General features: G+C 36.8%; 1 protein-coding gene across 1 annotated transcript; it reads left to right on the forward strand.

Annotated features, from left to right (window-relative positions):
- Positions 1–155: 155 nt before the first annotated feature.
- Positions 156–19,494, forward strand: LOC127649009 (nicotinamide/nicotinic acid mononucleotide adenylyltransferase 2-like). The gene is made up of 11 exons (XM_052133893.1): positions 156–343; positions 5,273–5,361; positions 9,256–9,323; positions 9,431–9,509; positions 9,616–9,733; positions 9,828–9,908; positions 11,392–11,436; positions 11,801–11,877; positions 13,447–13,548; positions 15,563–15,630; positions 15,717–19,494. The coding sequence occupies exons 1-11, from the start codon at positions 259–261 to the stop codon at positions 15,817–15,819; spliced, it is 915 nt and encodes a 304-aa protein (XP_051989853.1). The 5' UTR covers positions 156–258; the 3' UTR covers positions 15,820–19,494.
- The last annotated feature ends 61 nt before the right edge of the window (positions 19,495–19,555 follow it).

The raw sequence follows: 19,555 nt of genomic DNA on the forward strand, positions 1-19,555 counted from the left end.
TGCACCCTAAATGATGATTAAAGGCAAATGAAAAGATGTGCTAAAGCGCAGATTCCATCCATATTCCAAGATTCACGAGTTGTGTGTTCCTTAAGACGGGCATGTTCCTTTAACTGCGCAAGAACGTATCACTGTGATGCTTTGCCTCTCGCGCCTGCTGCAGCCTAATGAACCTCGCCTTTGCTGCGGACGCACAACAAAACAAAAGGCCTTAAAATCCGCGACATATGTAAAGAAAGACAGGTCGCCACAACTATCATGACGGAGACTACTAAAACGCGTGTCATTTTGCTGTCATGTGGAAGTTTCAACCCCATCACCAAGGGGCATATTCATATGTTCGGTAAGTATTTCGCCTAAAGAAGGAAGTGGATGCCCCAGAGGAGATTTTTAATTCAGATAGGTGTGTGTGTGTGTGTGTGTGTGTGTGATGATAATAGACATTATGACGTCACGTTCGATGATCGGTTAAGATATATCTGTCATGTATTCTTATTGCTGTTCGCTGTCCACAGCAAGGTGCTGAAATGGGCGACGGCCTCGGTGCCTAGAATTATCAAAATAGTTGAGACAATGAGGTTGCGTTGCGCAACCACAGCTTTCGTAAAAACAGCTATGTTCATTCACAATCTTTAACTTTGATTTATGATATTTCACTAAGCGTTATTAGACTTTTCGAAGGATAGTTAGTATATGCTGGTGCACCTATATCAGAGGCAAGACCCTAATAACCATCTACGTTTAACACCTGTTGTAAATAAACATTTAAATTATTCGGTTATTGTCCACTTTTGAGAGTTTACAGACCGACATTCCTGCGTCATTAAGAAAATGATTTATGAATTATCCTCTTCGTCAAATTTGTGAAATTATAGTATGATAAATATATTATGGTCTATAGAATAAAAACCTAAAACTTTGGCAAGTAAATTGTGCGCTAGATTTAAGGCATTATTTTTATTTATGTAATTTAATATTTAACTTGGAGGGAATACTCTAGCGAGTCTGAAATGCACAGGTTTAAATTATGATCAAACTATTTCCTAACTTTCTTATTAGGCTACAATGAGTGGATGTGAAGTTGCAGATGATTTCTGTCACAGCAAGAACACAGACAATATTATTTATGAACAAAACAAATTTAAACCAACCAACCGCTCATCAGTGACTATATTGGCATACTAATATTATATAAAGTTGTGGCCAAAAATATTGGCACCCTTGGTAAATTTGAGCAAAGAAGTCTGTAAAAAGTATGTCTTTATTGTTTATCCTTTTGTTTATCCTAAATCTTTCATTTAAAATATTCACAAAAATATGTCCTCTAATGATATAAAACAAATGCAAACACAACACAAGTTTGATCAAAAAGCAAATATTTTTATTAAATATATGTGTGGCACAATTATTGGCACCCCTAGATATTCTTATGAGTAAAATATATCTGAAGTATATTCCCATTCATATTTTAAATATTTTAGTGCACCTGGGTGACTAGGAACATGAAATTGTTCTGCCACGACTTCCTTTTTCAGAGGGGTATAAAATGAAGTAACACAATCCAAATTCCCTTAGGCCCTGTCCCAAATGGCACACTCCGGACTTGTGGACTTCCTCAGAGTCCACACTTCGGTGACGTCATGTAGTGCAGACTTATAGGGCCCCTCGCGCAAGTCCACAAGGGCGCATTGAGAAGTATTTTTGGGACAGACTCGATCGTGAAGCGTGGTTATTGTTGGACAGGAGCTGCAGGTTCGGTTCGGGGAAATATGCTGCCTATTGTTGTTGTTTTTACTATTGTGTTTGCGAGATGGCTTGCCATGCAGAGAAATCACATTTATACGCTCCGACGTCGTAGAAGACAAGATTATTTTTCATGCATACAAATGCTGATGTTATGCACAGAGGAAAGGGTAAGCAAGTAAATGTTATTGACTTTGTAGATAAACATATAACTTGTCAAAAGTCGTTAATGCATTAAGTCATTATTATTTGATTTACTGTTTAATTTTCTTTTTCTTATATATATATATATATATATATATATATATATATATATATATATATATATATATATATATATATGTATTTTATATTTTTATGTGTACCTTGTTTTTTTATGTCGTTTTTAATTTACAGGTTTAAATATCCATACTTCACTTACATGTGACTCAGTAAAGCCCTGCCATTCGGTTCTATATAATGAATCGTTATGCGATCAGCCTATTATTCAGCGCTATTACTATGTTTGAGACATCAACCACTGGTCGATGACCATAATGTTTGTATAAACTGTAGGTAACAACTGGTAAAATGTACACAGTCATAAAAACCATAATGATACTTACACTTAAATATTTTCTTCTCAGCCATGTTATCAATTGTCTGTGTCCATGAGCGAAAGCGCTCTTCACACCAGTTGTCTGATTGGCCTTTCGCAAGGACTCCTGAGTACTTGAAGTGCGTGAAGCCTGGATCTATGCGGGCTTCACAGAAGACCGCTTCAAGGGTACAAAGGGGGCGCTGCTGAGCACACTTCAGAGCGTTAAAATGCTAAATGGGACGGCCTACGGCTCGTAGACTCAGCGAGCACGCGCAATTTAAGTCCACGAGACCGAAAGTCCGCATGAAGTGCGCCATTTGGGACAGGGCCTAAGTCACCGATCACAATGGGTAAGACCAAAGAATAAAGTTTTGATGAGCGGCAAAAGGATGTTGAGCTTCACAAAATGGGAAGTGGCTATAAGAAAATAGCTAAAGCATTGAAAATGCCCATTTCCACCATCAGGGCACTAATTAAGAAGTTCCAATCAACATGTTAAGAATCGGCCTGGAAGAGGACGGGTGTCTATATTGTTTCCAAGCACGGTGAGGAGGATGTTTTGAGTTGCCAGAAATTCTCCAAGGATTACAGCTGGAGATTTAGAAAGTCTCCAAAATTACAATCAGACATCACCTACATCACAACAAGTTGTTTGGGAGTGTTTCAAGAAAAAAGTCTCTGCTCTCATCCAACAACATACCCAAGCTTCTACAGTTTGCCTGACACTACTGGAGCTTCAAATGGGACCAGGTTCTTTGGTCAAATAAAACAAAAATAGAGCTTTTTGGCAGCAAACACCAGAGATGGGTTTGGCGCACACAGAGAGGTAGCCATATGGAAAAGTACCTGATGGCCTCAGTTAAATATGGTGCTGGATCTTTAATGTTGTAGGGCTGTTTTTATGCCAAAGGTCCTGGACATCTTGTTCGGATACATGGCATCATGGACTCTATCATATACTAACAGATAAAAAAATCAAAACCTGACTGCCTCATCCAGAAAGCTTAAAATGGGCAGTGTTTGTATCTTCCAGCAGGACAATGATCCAAAACACACAACAAAATCAACACAAAAATGGTTCACTGATAACAAAATCAAGGTTCTGCCATGGCCATCCCAGTCCTCTGACCTGAACCCCATAGAAAGCCAGTGTGGTGAAATGAAGAGGAGAGTCCACCAGCGTGGAACTCAGAATTTGAAGGATCTGGAGAGATTCTGTATGGAGGAATGGTCTCAGATCCCTTGCCATGTGTTCTCCAACCTCATTGTGCATTATAAGAGAAGACTCAAGCTGTTATCTTGGCAAAGGGGAGATTGCACAAAGTATTGAAAAAAAGGTTGCCAATAATTGTGCCACACATATATTTGACCAAAATATTAGTTTTTTTTATATAATTTGTATTGTGTTTGCAATTGTTTGATGACAAGAAAATGACAAGAAAATGACCATTATGAAAGTCAACATGTTCTACATGACTTTTGCTAATCTTATGAGAATTGAACTAAATATCTTAAAAATAAGAACGTGCTTCAGATCCTCTAGAAAAATAAATATATTAGATTTCACATGTATTACATTTTCAAATGCAAATTCCTGATAGCTGCACAAGATAGATCTAGCTAGTTAGGTTCCCTCTACTTGAAGTATTTAAATTGAGATTAAATGGATTAAATGTCAAATTGACCCCAAAAAGAGAAAGGTTTTCTTTACTGGATAAAAGTTACATTTCTGAAAAGTGCACGCCTTCGTTGTGGTAAAACAAAGGGTTAAAGCTTCAGTAATATTTTCCTATGGGGAATGGATTAGATCAGAGGAACAATATAACAATAATTTGTATGTGAATTAATACAGCAGCAAATTAATATTTTTAACCATAATTTTCAAATGACTTTTATTATTTTTACACATATACATAGCACTGGGGTCTCTGGTCATACCCCAAACAGAAAATAAAGTAAATCTGAACAGAATATGAAGGTTAAAGCTCAGTTGTGATTGCACTGATAATATAAAATTATAGCATTATATTTGATAGGGACTTGAGTGAGAAGGGAGATTTATTCGATTGGCTTGTCCATCGCCATTATTCAATATGCCAATAAACATAAAAGAAAAAAAATGGAAGCTTTATCCTATCCTTAAGCCAGTCAGTTGTATTTTATTACCCCAAGCCTAAGCAACATGAATACCACCAGTTAGATCAGTACAGCTCTGCTGCTTTTTTCCCCCCTAAAACAGAAAGCACCAGTGTCTGTGACCTAATTTTCAAGCCTTCCTCTCCTTCTGCATGCCTTTGCATATATTGAGGTACAAAAATTAGATGGAGCTTGTGGCTCATTGTGAGCAGTGCTTCTGTTCTGTAGTGCCATGTAGGCTATGCTGCTAAATGATTAGAAACCGATGAAAATACGCACATAAAAAACATTTACATGCTACCATTTTATTCATTAAGTAATGAATATGTTTTTTTATTGTTTCCCTGTATTTTCTATAACCTAATTTTAACTTTTTCTAAGTTTCTTCTTTGCAGTACATGTATTATATCCTTTGTAGATTTGTTTATTTGCCTGCCTCATTCCTCGTTATTTCTGCCATCAGCCTCTGTTAATATTTTGATGGGGTTGGGGTCTGTGGCTGTATTAGAAAGATGAAGCATGATGCATTATTGGAGCTAATTATGCATTGTGCTCACCCTATGAGAGAATCAGATCTCAGTTATCAAGTTAAAACACAGGTTTTCGCTGACATAGATTTGATGAGCTTAGAGAAAAATAGAGTAATGTGCTGCTATTCATGCTTTTGTTTTCCCTCTTGCAGCAAATAAGAGGCCTCGATCATGTCTCTTAGTGTATTTCTTTAATCTAAGATAGCTTTATAACCTGGCATGGTGTATTACGAAAGAAAAATGATGCCCATGAGATAATCAGGTAACCCTATGTGGTTTGCAGAAAAAGCCAGAGAGTACTTACACAAGACTGGACGATTCATTGTGATTGGGGGTATCATCTCACCTGTACATGATTCCTATGGCAAACCGGTAAGATAATCTATTTTTGTGGCAGTCTGTGAAGAGGCTGGGAGGGATGCATTAGGGGTTGCACAGACTAGTCGACTACAACTAATGTAGTCGACACCGTCAGCCTGAAGTCGGCTAGTTGCTCACCACGTGATTTATAAAAAGTGTCTGTAGGAAATACGGTGGGTTTGAAGGTTGTTTTCTGTGCCACTTGGCTCAACAACACAATGCATCAATGTATCAACAACAAAAATCTTACGCATTCTCTGTATCTGTATTACACATTCGCATAGCATTGTATCAACCCTAATAATGTTCAGAATATTCCATAGGCTACTCTAATAAAGATGGCACAAAAGCTGCAGTAACCTCTAATATATGCAAATTGGCCTTAAAATATAACCAAAATACTTTTGTAATGCTAACCTAGATAATGATCAATTTGGCGATAGTTAGAAAAGAAGTTCAAGTTGGAGTCCGATGACCTGACGGAATACATAGTCAACTTTATGTGTTTGGACTTCTGTCAGTATGCATCTCCATTGTCATCTACATGCTAGATCCCGTGGCAGCCGAAACCATTCGAACATACGGCTGCAAGAGGAAGGAAGGAAGGAAGTCCAGGCTAAGCTAAATATGTTCAGATACTTATGTTAACTTTAAGCTACGTTACAGCTCAATGTATACCTATTGTGGCACACTTCTTATAAAAAGGTTCTTTCAAGGAGATAACGTTATGGTTGAGGTTTATGTCATGCAATCCGATCCGTACAAATACAAAACAACATTCAGACCATTGGTCATTATTTTCCCCTCGGTGGCAAAATACGTTGTTCGTTTTCATGGCAACCTAGCTATAGGACCCCAGGCATAGTCTATCTAGCTATCTAATGCCTGATGACATATAGCTCCTACTATGTTTGTAAATAAGTATAATTAGCTCATTACACGTTAGTGAACATATACACTCACCTAAAGGATAATTAGGAACACCATACTAATACTGTGTTTGACCCCCTTTCGCCTTCAGAACTGCCTTAATTCTACGTGGCATTGATTCAACAAGGTGCTGAAAGCATTCTTTAGAAATGTTGGCCCCTATTGATAGGATAGCATCTTGCAGTTGATGGAGATTTGTGGGATGCACATCCAGGGCACGAAGCTCCCGTTCCACCACATCCCAAAGATGCTCTATTGGATTGAGATCTGGTGACTGTGGGGGCCATTTTAGTACAGTGAACTCATTGTCATGTTCAAGAAACCAATTTGAAATGATTCAAGCTTTGTGACATGGTGCATTATCCTGCTGGAAGTAGCCATCAGAGGATGGGTACATGGTGGCCATAAAGGGATGGACATGGTCAGAAACAATGCTCAGGTAGGCTGTGGCATTTAAACGATGCCCAATTGGCACTAAGGGGCCTAAAGTGTGCCAAGAAAACATCCCCCACACCATTACACCACCACCACCAGCCTGCACATTGGTAACAAGGCATGATGGATCCATGTTCTCATTCTGTTTACGCCAAATTCTGACTCTACCATCTGAATGTCTCAACAGAAATCGAGACTCATCAGACCAGGCAACATTTTTCCAGTCTTCAACTGTCCAATTTTGGTGAGCTCTTGCAAATTGTAGCCTCTTTTTCCTATTTGTAGTGGAGATGAGTGGTACCCGGTGGGGTCTTCTGCTGTTGTAGCCCTTCCGCCTCAAGGTTGTGCGTGTTGTGGCTTCACAAATGCTTTGCTGCATACCTCGGTTGTAACGAGTGGTTATTTCAGGCAAAGTTGCTCTTCTATCAGCTTGAATCAGTCGGCCCATTCTCCTCTGACCTCTAGCATCAACAAGGCATTTTCAGCCCACAGGACTGCCGCATACTGGATGTTTTTCCTTTTCACACCATTCTTTGTAAACCCTAGAAATGGTTGTGCGTGAAAATCCCAGTAACTGAGCGGATTGTGAAATACTCAGACCGGCCCGTCTGGCACCAACAACCATGCCACGCTCAAAATTGCTTAAATCACCTTTCTTTCCCATTCTGACATTCAGTTTGGAGTTCAGGAGATTGTCTTGACCAGGACCACACCCCTAAATGCATTGAAGCAACTGCCATGTGATTGGTTGATTAGATAATTGCATTAATGAGAAATTGAACAGGTGTTCCTAATAATCCTTTAGGTGAGTGTATATGTCTATTGTGTACTTTAGGATTGTACGTGTAGTGGGATTTCTGCGGGAGGGTTTCGGTTGTGCCGTGGTTTTGGGGTGCAATGACGTCACGACTAGTCGAAATCGACTCGACAAATGGGCTCAACTAGTCGACTATTAAAAATCAGTAGTCGTGCAACCCCTAATAGACATACACATCTATTCAATAAGATATAATGTTGTGTACCATGGTGTCGATCATTTAACCGATGCAACATAAAAAGTGTGTCTTTTCAAAATAATTCCAATGGACAGAAAACTATGGACAACATTGGTTGTGAAAATAAGATGTTACATATGACCATATGACAGTTAAACTACTGTACTGCTAAACAGACTGTATAATCAAGGTTATTATAGTTTTGGGTTTTTAATTTAGTTTTAATTTTATTTTGTTTTCAATATGAAAGTATTATTTCATTTAGTTTCAGTTATTTTACCAAATGTGTTTGTTAGTTTTAGTTTAGTTTTTCAATTAATTTTAGTTTTAGTTTTTATTTTAGTCTATCAATAAATTGTATTTAATTTTATAAAAAAAAAATATTTCTATTTCAGTTAACACAGATGAGTAAATGACTTGCCAGGGGACAACTTTGTGTAATGTTTCCTATCCAGTCCAGATTACACATAGGTCTACATAGTGTACAGTATAGATAGGTTGATATGTAACATGGTAAAAACAACCAAGGACTTATCCCCTTTATTTTTTTAACAGCAATGGATGATGTGATTAAACAAACTAATCCATTTATCTGAAACATTGAGCGCATAAATATATGTGGGCACACACACACGTGAAACCCATGGCCAGTAGATGACATTTTTGCGACGCAATAGATGGAGACATTACAAGACACAAAAACTATTTTGTAACAGCAGGGCCGTAGCTAGGAATTCTGGGCCTCATGTATATTGGTCGGGGCCTTTCATATTAGAAAATACAGTTTACAATTTGTTGTGGGCCTCCCTGTGCACCCCTAAAATTGTTCACCCTAATAGCTACGGCCCTGTGCACAAGTCAAAGTATTAAAATTAAAATTAAATATTTAATGATCTTTTCTATGTATTTATTTAGTTAGTTTTGAAGCAATGCATGATGTTTCAGTGTAGTTTTAGTTGTTCTAGGTTATTTTTTGGAATTTTGTTTCAGTTTTAGTTTTTGTTTCAGTTAACTACACTAACCTTGATGTATATGATGATATATCTATACCTCACAGCCTCGATTGCATCCACAAACAATTCAATATGGCGTCTACCCTGAATAAGGTCTAGTGTAAACAGAAGTAAACTCATATTGCATGTGAAGTTGAGGTTGAATCTGAATTATATGAACCAGCTCTAATAATATCAGACAAACTTCTTCACATAACTGGAATTAATAAGAAGTTTAGCCTAATTTTCTTCTCTCTTATCAATAAAGCTATGGATAATAAATGCTTTTAAACAGGATTCAGTCAATCCTACTTAATTCCTTTGAGATGGGAGAGGCAAAACATTTATTTTTAATAATAATAAGAAGAATCAATTTGTTTTGCACCCTGATAATCTAAAACATATTGATTATCAGCTCTTATGTTAATTGCATATTTCATTTGTATTTTAATTTAAGTTGAAAAATGCTAATCATTTGTAGTTGGATGCTTATTGTTTTACAATATTTGTCATAAGAGTCACTTTTCATTTTGGTTTTTTATATGTTTTTCTAGGGCCTTGTCCCTAGCAGACATCGTCTTACCATGTGTCAGTTAGCAGTTCAGTCTTCTGATTGGATCAGGTAATTGTCAATTATTTGAGTACCTCAGCATTCTTGGGTTATAATTGTAATGGAAATATATTGTTAAGCAGACATAATATGTTTGATGGATTAATGTTTTTTTGCAGAGTGGATCCTTGGGAGTGCTACCAGGAGACCTGGCAGACCACTTGCAGTGTTCTGGAGCATCACCGAGACTTAATGAAAGTAAGTCACAAGCTTTTGGTAGCATGCCAGGAATTCAACTTATACTTAGTGCTACACACATTGTTAACACATTGGTGAAGTAGTGAACTGGGCAATTCCTTTGCAGCGGGTGACAGGATGCATTCTGTCCAATGTAAACACACCCTCCACAACCCCTGTGATTGGTCAGCCCCAAAACGGGACGCCTCCTATTTACCAAAACTCAGTTAACAAATCTGTGGCAAGTAAGTGACCATTTTAATGTTCAGATATTTGGTGTTTGATCACTGTTGTGAACAAACATTTAATGATTGACTGATATGTGTTTTTTCCCCCCAGTTAAGATGTGGGGAAAGATGAGTGAGAGCCTGGGTAAAATTTGCTGTGTTCGCCCACACATGGAGCATTTTACCTTTGTTGGTAAGTTTTGGATATACACTTTCCATAGTTAGCTTAAAACACTTTTGGATCCTTTCTACAGCATGGCGGGAAGACAAGTTCTCAATTCATACAAGTATTATAGTGTTGACTGCATTTGACAAATATTTGAATTTATACCACGGGTCTGTTGAATGGTAGATTCTGATTGATTGACAGATTTTCTAGAGTGTATAATAATTTTTCAGTAAACGCATGGCTATGTAGTAGTTCCAGTTCTTGTCCACATAACAGTTCTATATCACTTTGCTAACTTATTTCAGTTATTCAAAGAGTCATACAGGCTTCCACAGCAAGATAACAAAATTAAACAAAGAAATTGGCTAAGTACATAGAATAAAAATATTAGTAAATGGTAAATGTAAAGTAAATGTATTTAATTTTCTGTGGAAAGACCATAGCACCCCCTTTCGCTCTCGATCTTACCCACACTCACACAAACTGACACATATACATACACACACACATAGTGACTCGCAACAGACAGAGCCTTGATGTCAATGCACCCCTGCGACTTGATCAATACAGCAGTTCCTATACTATCCAAAATAACTTTCAATATCTGTGGAAAGCACCCTCGCGCTCCCCCTTCCTCTCTCTTTCACTCTCATCCATACACTCTCACACACACACAAACACACATACATACGCACACACATAGACACTCGCATAAAGCCTTGACGTCAATGAACCCCTGCAATAAACAGTTGTTTAGCAATAGAAAAGCTACGCTGCTGCTGAGAAGTATACTTAAACTAATGTCTTGGTATTACTGCTGACGAGAGCCACAGTAAACAAAGGTAATCCAACCCACGATTGCGGAATAATTTACTCCGGCCCGTTAAATTATTGAAAAATAATGCACACACAAGGTGTATCTCCGCTTTGTGACAACATTCAAACTAGCTATCCCACATGAGTGATTGCTTAATTTAGGCTAAAGAGGCAACTCTGTTATCCATATTTGTGATTTTATTACATTTTATACATTTCGTCTGTTTAATCTGGATGTTTATTAATGTTTAATGCAAGAATTTAGCAAAATCATAAATATGGGTTTTAAATTGCTCATATGTTTTGTTAGGCTTTCTTAGTTTAACAATCAACATTTTCTGAAGGTTTAGCACCTCCTTTCACTGACCATTTGTTGAAAAAGAAAGAGTCATATATACAATTTGTAAAGTGCCTCATATTCAAAATAAACATACTGTAAATGCTGTACATTCAATCATGCCCTTGCCACCGATAAGGATTTAAGCTGAAGAATATGACCTGTTGAATCCATTTTGAATTGTGTCATAATAGATAAGTGAACAAAAAGAGCTCTAGAATGCAGTGATATTTCTACGGCCTTGTGGTTGGGCTCATATAAAAACTACGTAATTATTTTGTATTATTCATACGTATCTCAGAGGATGTGCATACATTTTACATGACTATGATATATTTTTTTGTTTCTCAACAGACGAAAATGCCAACCTTGGCACTGCAATGCGCTACGAGGAAATTGGTGAGACGATTACATTTTCCATGCCTCGGTTTTTGGTTTTCAAATCAGTTTTAGCTTGTCACTTTAAGTCAATATCAGAAACACTCAGTTTGCCCAGGGAGAGAACAAACTCACAGTGTATTCTCCCTCAGTAAAACAAAAATAACATAAAATAAAAAAGACAGCCAAACAGTTGTCAGAGAACTAAATGAGACAATTACAGTCTTTGTGTAGTTGTGCTCATCTATATACTGTTAAGAGTGACAATAAGAGGAATATAGTGCCTTCTAAAATAAATAAAATATCACGGAAAAAACATGTTATTAACACAATATGTGTGTTGTGTTTTGTGATGTGTGATGTGTAACTGTGATTGTTTGTTCAGAGTTGCGTATCCTGCTCCTGTGTGGCAGCGATCTCCTGGAATCTTTCTGCATCCCAGGCTTGTGGAACGAAAGTGATGTAAGATATGTTTCCTTCTTTCTTTCCCTATCTTTCTCACTCACAATCATGAACACATTTTATAAAAATATATATATGTAAAGGGATAAAAGGGAAAGGAGTAGGTAAGAACCGGCTTGACAGTAAAAATAATATTTTAATGAAGAACTGAACCAAAAGATAAACAAATGCACAGGTGTCAGACAGCTATCCATAAATCTCTCTGTCGCACTGCAGCTTCCAGCCGGCCTTTATCCCTCTTTGAGGCTTGACTAGTCTGAGTAGGGGCCGGGTGTGCAGAATCGAGACCCGGCCTGCCCTCTGCCCTGCCACATTCTTCTCTCGTTCTCTTAGGCCGGAGAGCCCCTGGCATGACGTACACCCCCTTTCCCTTGGTAGGGGCGTGCCTTCCGCACCATCTGCCAGCAGGTCATCCCCGTCTACCTGGATGAGGGAGGGGACAAGGGGAGGGAAACATAATAAACACTGTGGCACCTACACGCCGTAACAGTGATCGTACCAAATTAACAAAACTTTTTAAAAAGAGAGGGAAAGGGCAACATGGAGCGGCAGTTGAAGAGAGAGAGGAGAGAGAGAAAAAAAACACTTACTCGCCGGTACTCCGATACGCCGTAGCTTGGTCCTCGGCGACTCCTCCACCCTCTAATGGACAACAGCCGCACCTGCCCAGATGGATCGGAGGCAGTCCTCCAGAACGGAATGCCCCGCAGTGTTTTTGGTGGACGGTAGGGTTCTACCCCACCCTTGGCAGCGGTAGCCGTTCCAGGTGGTTGGTTGGGAGCCCCTCCTCCCCTCACATTCGGTGGCCGTTCCTCCGCTTTCAGGCGGCCGTGCTCCTCCATCCTCCAGCGGATGGCCACGGCTGCTCCATTGGGGTGGATGGTAGTGGTGAGAACTCCACTACGGCACATCCCTCCTCCTTCCTGGGTTTCGGCACCAGTGTAAATGGATTAATGTGAAAGGAGGAGGCGAGAACCGGCTTGAGAATATAAATAATATTTTAATATAAAACTGAACCAAAAAGACAAACACACAAAGGTGTCAGACAGCTGTCCGTAAATCTCTCTCTCTCTCGCACTGCAGTCTCCAGTCATCCTTTATCACTCTCTGAGGCTTGATTAGCCTGATTAGCATGTCCTCCGCCCTGTCACAATATTATGCATGCATACAGTATATTTTATTTGTTCATATAAAATAATGAATAAAGATAATATGTTAGACATTAATATTGCATGTAATTGATCTTAAATCCCAGGAACATATTTGTTCACAAAATATAATGCAAAGACTTGACTTTATCCATCTGTAATTTATTGGATTCTGAAAAGTGAGAGAGCTTGGTTAAAAAATTAGTAACAATTGCGTGAAAAAAATGAGAGGGCTTGGTAAGGTCTGCCGAAAAGGCAAGTTGTTTCAGGAGCAGAGCAAGTAAATCAGATCAATTTTGATTTGATGTTGACTTTAGGTTGTAAGCATTTTACAAATTCAGTAATGTGTTGTTAAACTAAACTAAAAATATAATTATCAAGCCTTTATGAGCTCTTGAATAGAATCTCAATTTTCTTTTAGATGGAAGTGATAGTGGGGGATTTTGGGATAGTGGTGGTTCCTCGAGATGGAGCTGACACAGAGAGGATAATGAACCATTCATCCATGCTCCGAAAGCATAAGGTATCAGCATCAAGCCATTAGGTGGCCAACTATTATATTTGACATGTGATGGCATTTCCAACATCGACCATGTTAATTCCTTTAAAAAAAGGAATTTTCTTGCTTCCATTGAAAAACACAAGATGTTATTTGGAACATTTTCAAATCATACTGGGATCATCAGGTTTTGCACAAACATGCAAGAGTCCATGCCAACTCTATTGATTGCTGTCATTGAAGCAAAAGGGGGACATCCTGAAATTCATGTTAATTTTTGGAAACACTTTCTTTGAAGCCCATATATATAATACATTGTATATGGCTTTGTATATGCATTATACTGCATTCATAATGTCTCATAATACACCATATAATAAGTTGTAACATCACATCAATTATTATAACAACAGTTATAATACATTATAAGACTTCCCCTATTCATAGTTATACTTTAGAGGATAATGCATTATATAACACAGGCAACATCCGATTTTAGCGCAGCAGATGTTAATAAAGATAATCGTACAAGTGCTGTATAGTGTAAACCAGGGGTGCCCACACTTTTTTGTGTGATGATCTACTTTTAAATGACCAACTCAATAAGATCTACCAACTAAAAACAGTTTCATTTAAAATAAGAAAATGCTTGTTGGGACTACTGCATGTATCCCTAAATGGAATTAATCTTCTAATTAATAAAAAAATATATAATAATGTTCAATGTTTATATCAATCAGTTTTAAAACTAAACCCAAAAAACCTACAGCACAATAGATTACAATAGCCAGGGCATTTACCTTATTCTGATGACTTGCACTGAATGAAATCAGACAGTTTTGCCTAATCCGGGCAGTAGCATCGCAATTTCTGTTCTCAGAAGTCCTTGGAAGGCGCTTATGCGCAAACCTAGTTGTCATGGCAACTGAATAAACAAAACCTCGCCTGGTCAATATTTACTCGTCAAGTGCAAGTCAGACAGAAACTAAAAGAAGGAAAGACATTATATTTATTTTTATAAAAATTTAACGAAAGTACATTTAAATTTTGTGCGATCTACCAGCATTGCCTTTGCGATCGAATGGTAGATCGCGATCGACGTATTGGGCACCCCTGGTGTAAACAGTCAAAAGGCATTATGATGTGATCATATTGTAAGTGGTATTGACCAGCTTTAAGTAAAGTTACAAAAGGAATATCTTCTTATAAACAGCCATAACATAAACATTTAACATACAATACATTAAAAGTCAAACTTATAATGGAAGTTATTTATAAAATAAGTCTTCAAATTAGATGCACAAAATGAAAGTTTAGTGAATATTGTCCATTATAGAATCAGTTTGATTTTTGTTTACACCCAAGAAGATTGGCTACATGTGTAATCAACATACATATTTTTTATTCTGATATATTTTAACCTTGTAGCTTTACAAGTGTTTTTTGCAATATCTTGAAATGTACATTGAATGTGTGTTTTGTATTTTGTGCATATGTAATGTATATAACTTCCAGCATGACTTGTAATGTCTTACAACCAATGAAAAATACCTTCTGGATGTTTATAAGAAGACATTGCTTTTGTCACTTTACTTAAAGCACATATAATACATTATAATGTCTGCAGGTGAAATTGGATGTTGCTTGTGTTATAATGCATTATACTCTGAGGTATAACTATGAGTAGGAAAGTGTTATAATGTATTATAATTGTTGTTACAATTATTTATGAGAAGTTAAACATATTATAAGGTATATTAATAGACATTACTAATGCATTATAATGCCTTTACAATGCATTATAAATATGGGCTTCATAGAAAGTGTCCTATTTTTTTATTTTTATTCAAAGTTTCACTGAAATTGTTATGGTTTTAAAATCATTTTAATTTGTTCCCCTATTTAAATAGATTAGAACAAAGCAAAATAGAAGCATTTTCTTCATCCACTGTCAATGCAAGTAAATGCACTGTTTTAAGAATGTAAATGATATTGGATGTTTTGTTAATGGTTATATGATTTACTTTTCCTCTCACAGGACAGTATTATCGTGGTAAAGGACGAGCTCGACCAACCGATGTCCATTGTCAGTTCAACTAAGAGCAGGTCCTCACTCATTCTTCATCATTAATTGTCATATTCTCTTAATCTGTCCATTCTAAGCCATAACTATTTTCTTTTCTTCTCATCAGACTGGCTCTTCAGCATGGTGATGGTCATGTTGTGGATTACTTGAGCCAGCCTGTCATTGACTACATCCTGCAGAGTCAGCTCTACATCAACGCTTCTGGATAGGGTGGGGAAGTCCAGTCCTTCCCATTAGTCATCCCCATCTGTCTCTCTGTGTGTCATTTATAATATACTCCTCCTGTGCTAACACTGCTTTTCCATGTAGAGGAGCATTAATCTGTCCTCCCTTCTTACTTGTGTCTCATTGGACTGACGGATGTAAAGTACTGTGCCTGAGGGATATGTTCTTAAAGACTTGCATCACCAATCAGTTTTAAAAGACTGGGTCGTGTGGGTGTAGGTGCCCAATATGAGAAAGTGGAGAGAGAGACTTGCTGCCACTAAAGAGAAAATGAGATTTTGAATGAATTAGATACACTACCAGTCGAATGTTTGGGCACAATACATTATTTGTATTACAATTACCCACATTTAGACATAGAATAGTATTAAAGGCATCAAACCTCACTATGAAAAACAAAAATAAAAATCTGGCAATTATGTAGTAATCAAAAAGGTTAAAAAATAGCCATAGAGATCTGCACACGTTCACAAGTTATTCACCAGGAATGCTTTTTAAACACTGCTGAACGAGTAGAGGCTGGGCACTTGTTGGCGGTTTTTCCATCACTGTCCAGTCCAACTCTCCCATTTTATTTTATGTATTTATTACATATACATTTTAGTTTTAAGAAGGCATTCAAACATAGGCATGGTTTATATTTGTCTACAAAACAACTTTCAACCATTTAAGCATAAGCCTTTATATCAAAAGGTTTTTAAGGTAAAGAGAAGCATAAATTCAGTCACGTTTGTCCAAATGTTTGACTGGTAGTTTAAATCATTGCCTACTATAATGTTGCCTTTGCTGTTGATTTGATACTCTTTGTTCTGGTAGTTGCATGCTGAGGAGTTTTCTTTTAGCGCATGAGTGTTTAAACTTACCAGGTAGACTGTAGTCTGTGGTTATGGTGTTTGCATAAAAACTGTGCTTAGACTCATCTCATCTCTACATACACTTTCTACTCATCAATCTACTGTGTGTCCTGAAAAGTTTGGTTTCTGTATTTCTGCAGTCTCATATCCTGTATTATGCCTCAATGTTTTGTCTTCAATGTGCATTCATGTATACGTGGAGTATTTGGTTGCACATTAAAGAATGCCATTTTCTTTTTTTTTTTTTATTTCTTAGGGAACATTTACTTCTCACAGAGCTCCTTTTGCTTGGCATGCTAAAACGCCATAGACATTATTTCAAGAAAAGCCACCCAGATAGCACACGTACTTTTCCAAGATGTCTGTTTTAGATATTTTAATCTTGAAAGCATCACAATCTAATTAACATCTGCTAAACATCTTAAAAAGATCAGATTTACAAACATTCTAGCTCATAAATGTCTCAAAAACATCTTCTGAATGTCTTATTGACATCCAAGAAACACGTACTTACATACATCTTATAAACTTATTGCAGGGGAGCAAACACGTAAAAAAAAAAGTCTTCCAAATGCAAACACACACACATCAAATAGATGTCTGGGTGATGTACTTGTGCTATCAGGACAGTCACTGCCTCTGCATCATAACCATTTGTTGCAGCTGAGATTATTTTCACTTTTGGGTGTTTCGTAAAGAAAAAGCTAGAGAAAAGACAGCCACCGAGATAGCACACATATGCCTCCAAGATGTCTGTTTTTTATCTTTTCATCTGGAAAGCATCGATTTCTAATAAATATCTGCTAAACATCTTAAAAAGATCTTATTTACAAACATTCTAAATCATAAACGTCTCAAAGACATCTGCTGAATGTTGTATTGGCATCCGAGAGGAAACATCTTATAGACGTATTGCAGATGAAAAAACAATGTAAAAAATACATCTTCTTCCAGATGTAAACATAACATATCAAATAGACATCTTGGTTATGTATGTGTGCTATCAGGGTTGTTTGCTCATCTACAATACGTCAGTAAGACGTTTCATCTTGGATGTCAATAATACATTCAGCATATGTTAGGATTTAGAACGTTTGTAAATCGGATCTTTTTTAAGATGTTAAGCAGATGTTAATTAGAATGTGATGTCATGCTGAAATGCCCTAAAACAGATTTAAGGGTGCTATCTGGGAAGAGTGCAAACATTGTTCTGAATAAATACCTGGGCCACTTGACCACATACAGCTAAATCACAGCCATGTTGATCATCAGACCAATAGCACGATTTTAGCTTTATTAGAACTGTTAACAAACAGTACATAATTGTACATAACTTATGTTTCAAACAAAACTTGACCAGGTAGTTCATACGTTTCTTTTCCGCCAGCAAAAATAGTTCCAAATGGAGCCAAAGCATCACAAATAACTCCTGTCTCTGCACTGGTCTCAGAACTACTAGTGGTGTTTCGTTCGTGGCCGAATCTGTGTTTTGAAATACTCTTCTACATAAATGAATCATTCTTGTTCACATCCATCATTTCGGTGTTGAACAATTTGGTGTTGATTCAATGCCTAACTTGCATTACCAAAGACACTAATTTGTCATCAGCTACTGGTGAAAATATCTAATTTGCAGAACTGGTCACTGAATTAGTCACTGAAAAAAATAAACAAATTAGCAATTAATTATAATCCCCACACTACCTGAAAAGCCACGGACGCAGACAAGTGAACTGATACAAATAGTAAAGCGTCCCATTGCTGTGATAGCCAATCAAACTCAAAGACTGGACCCATGCTGTATAATCTAAAATAAAGAATGAGTCAAACTGTCAGATAAAAGTTAAATCTATTGCACATCTACCACAAACTTTACAAACAAAAGAGTTCATTTTCTACAATATTTTGGTGTTATTTGATGACAAGTAATAACTGGCATGCAATAATTACGTTTATTTTACATAATTCACTTTGAATATCTTGCACAGAATTGCTTCATGTTATAAAGAGTTCATATATGAATGAAGCCTCTTGTGAAACATGGCTTAATTATATTCACTCTGAGAGGTTTGAACCCTGAGACTTTAATTAATGGAAAAAATATATATTTTTAAAATATTGATCTTTACAAAAACAAAACATACTAAAATTCTGAGATTCAAATAAAACTGTACACTAAGAAGACTAGGTTTATTGTAGCTGATTTGTTGTTGGTTGTGGACATTGTCAAAGAAAAAGCAAGAAATATAATAACTCCATTATAACTCATTTTTGAATGGATTATACTCCTCTAACATATAGAGACAATTGTTAAATGCACATTAATACCTCACTGTTTGTATAAAATGAACTGAATTATTTGTATTTCACATAAGCATTATGTAACCATAGCAACCGATGAGTCAGGAATCACTAGGATTCTTACCCTCAAGACTGGTTAGTTTTACTCTCTATATAAATTCAAAAATAAAAGGAATGTGTGAAAGAAACCACATATAATTTATGTTTTTTCGTAGGTTAGGTATTCTTTTCTACTTCATCACAATCTTTCTTGCTTCCCTGCAATCTTCATGCCTTCATTCAAAATGATTTGCAACAAAATGGATGTTGTTGATGATATTGTTTTCTGTTGTATTTTTAATATTGAGATTGAATTATTTTAACCTCATTGTATACTTAAAAAAACACGTGTGAAGATTGTAAGTTAGGCCTCTGTTTTTAAGATGCTAAAACTGTAGATCTTAATTTTATTCTTTTCATTATTTATTTATTTTTAAGTGTATAATGAAAAGCATGTATAAGTGTGTCTGCATAATCAGAATATATATGAATATATTTCTACTTTATAGTGGCTACTCAATAAGCA

This window comes from Xyrauchen texanus, chromosome 9, assembly GCF_025860055.1.
Source record: "Xyrauchen texanus isolate HMW12.3.18 chromosome 9, RBS_HiC_50CHRs, whole genome shotgun sequence".
Lineage (NCBI taxonomy): Eukaryota > Metazoa > Chordata > Actinopteri > Cypriniformes > Catostomidae > Xyrauchen > Xyrauchen texanus.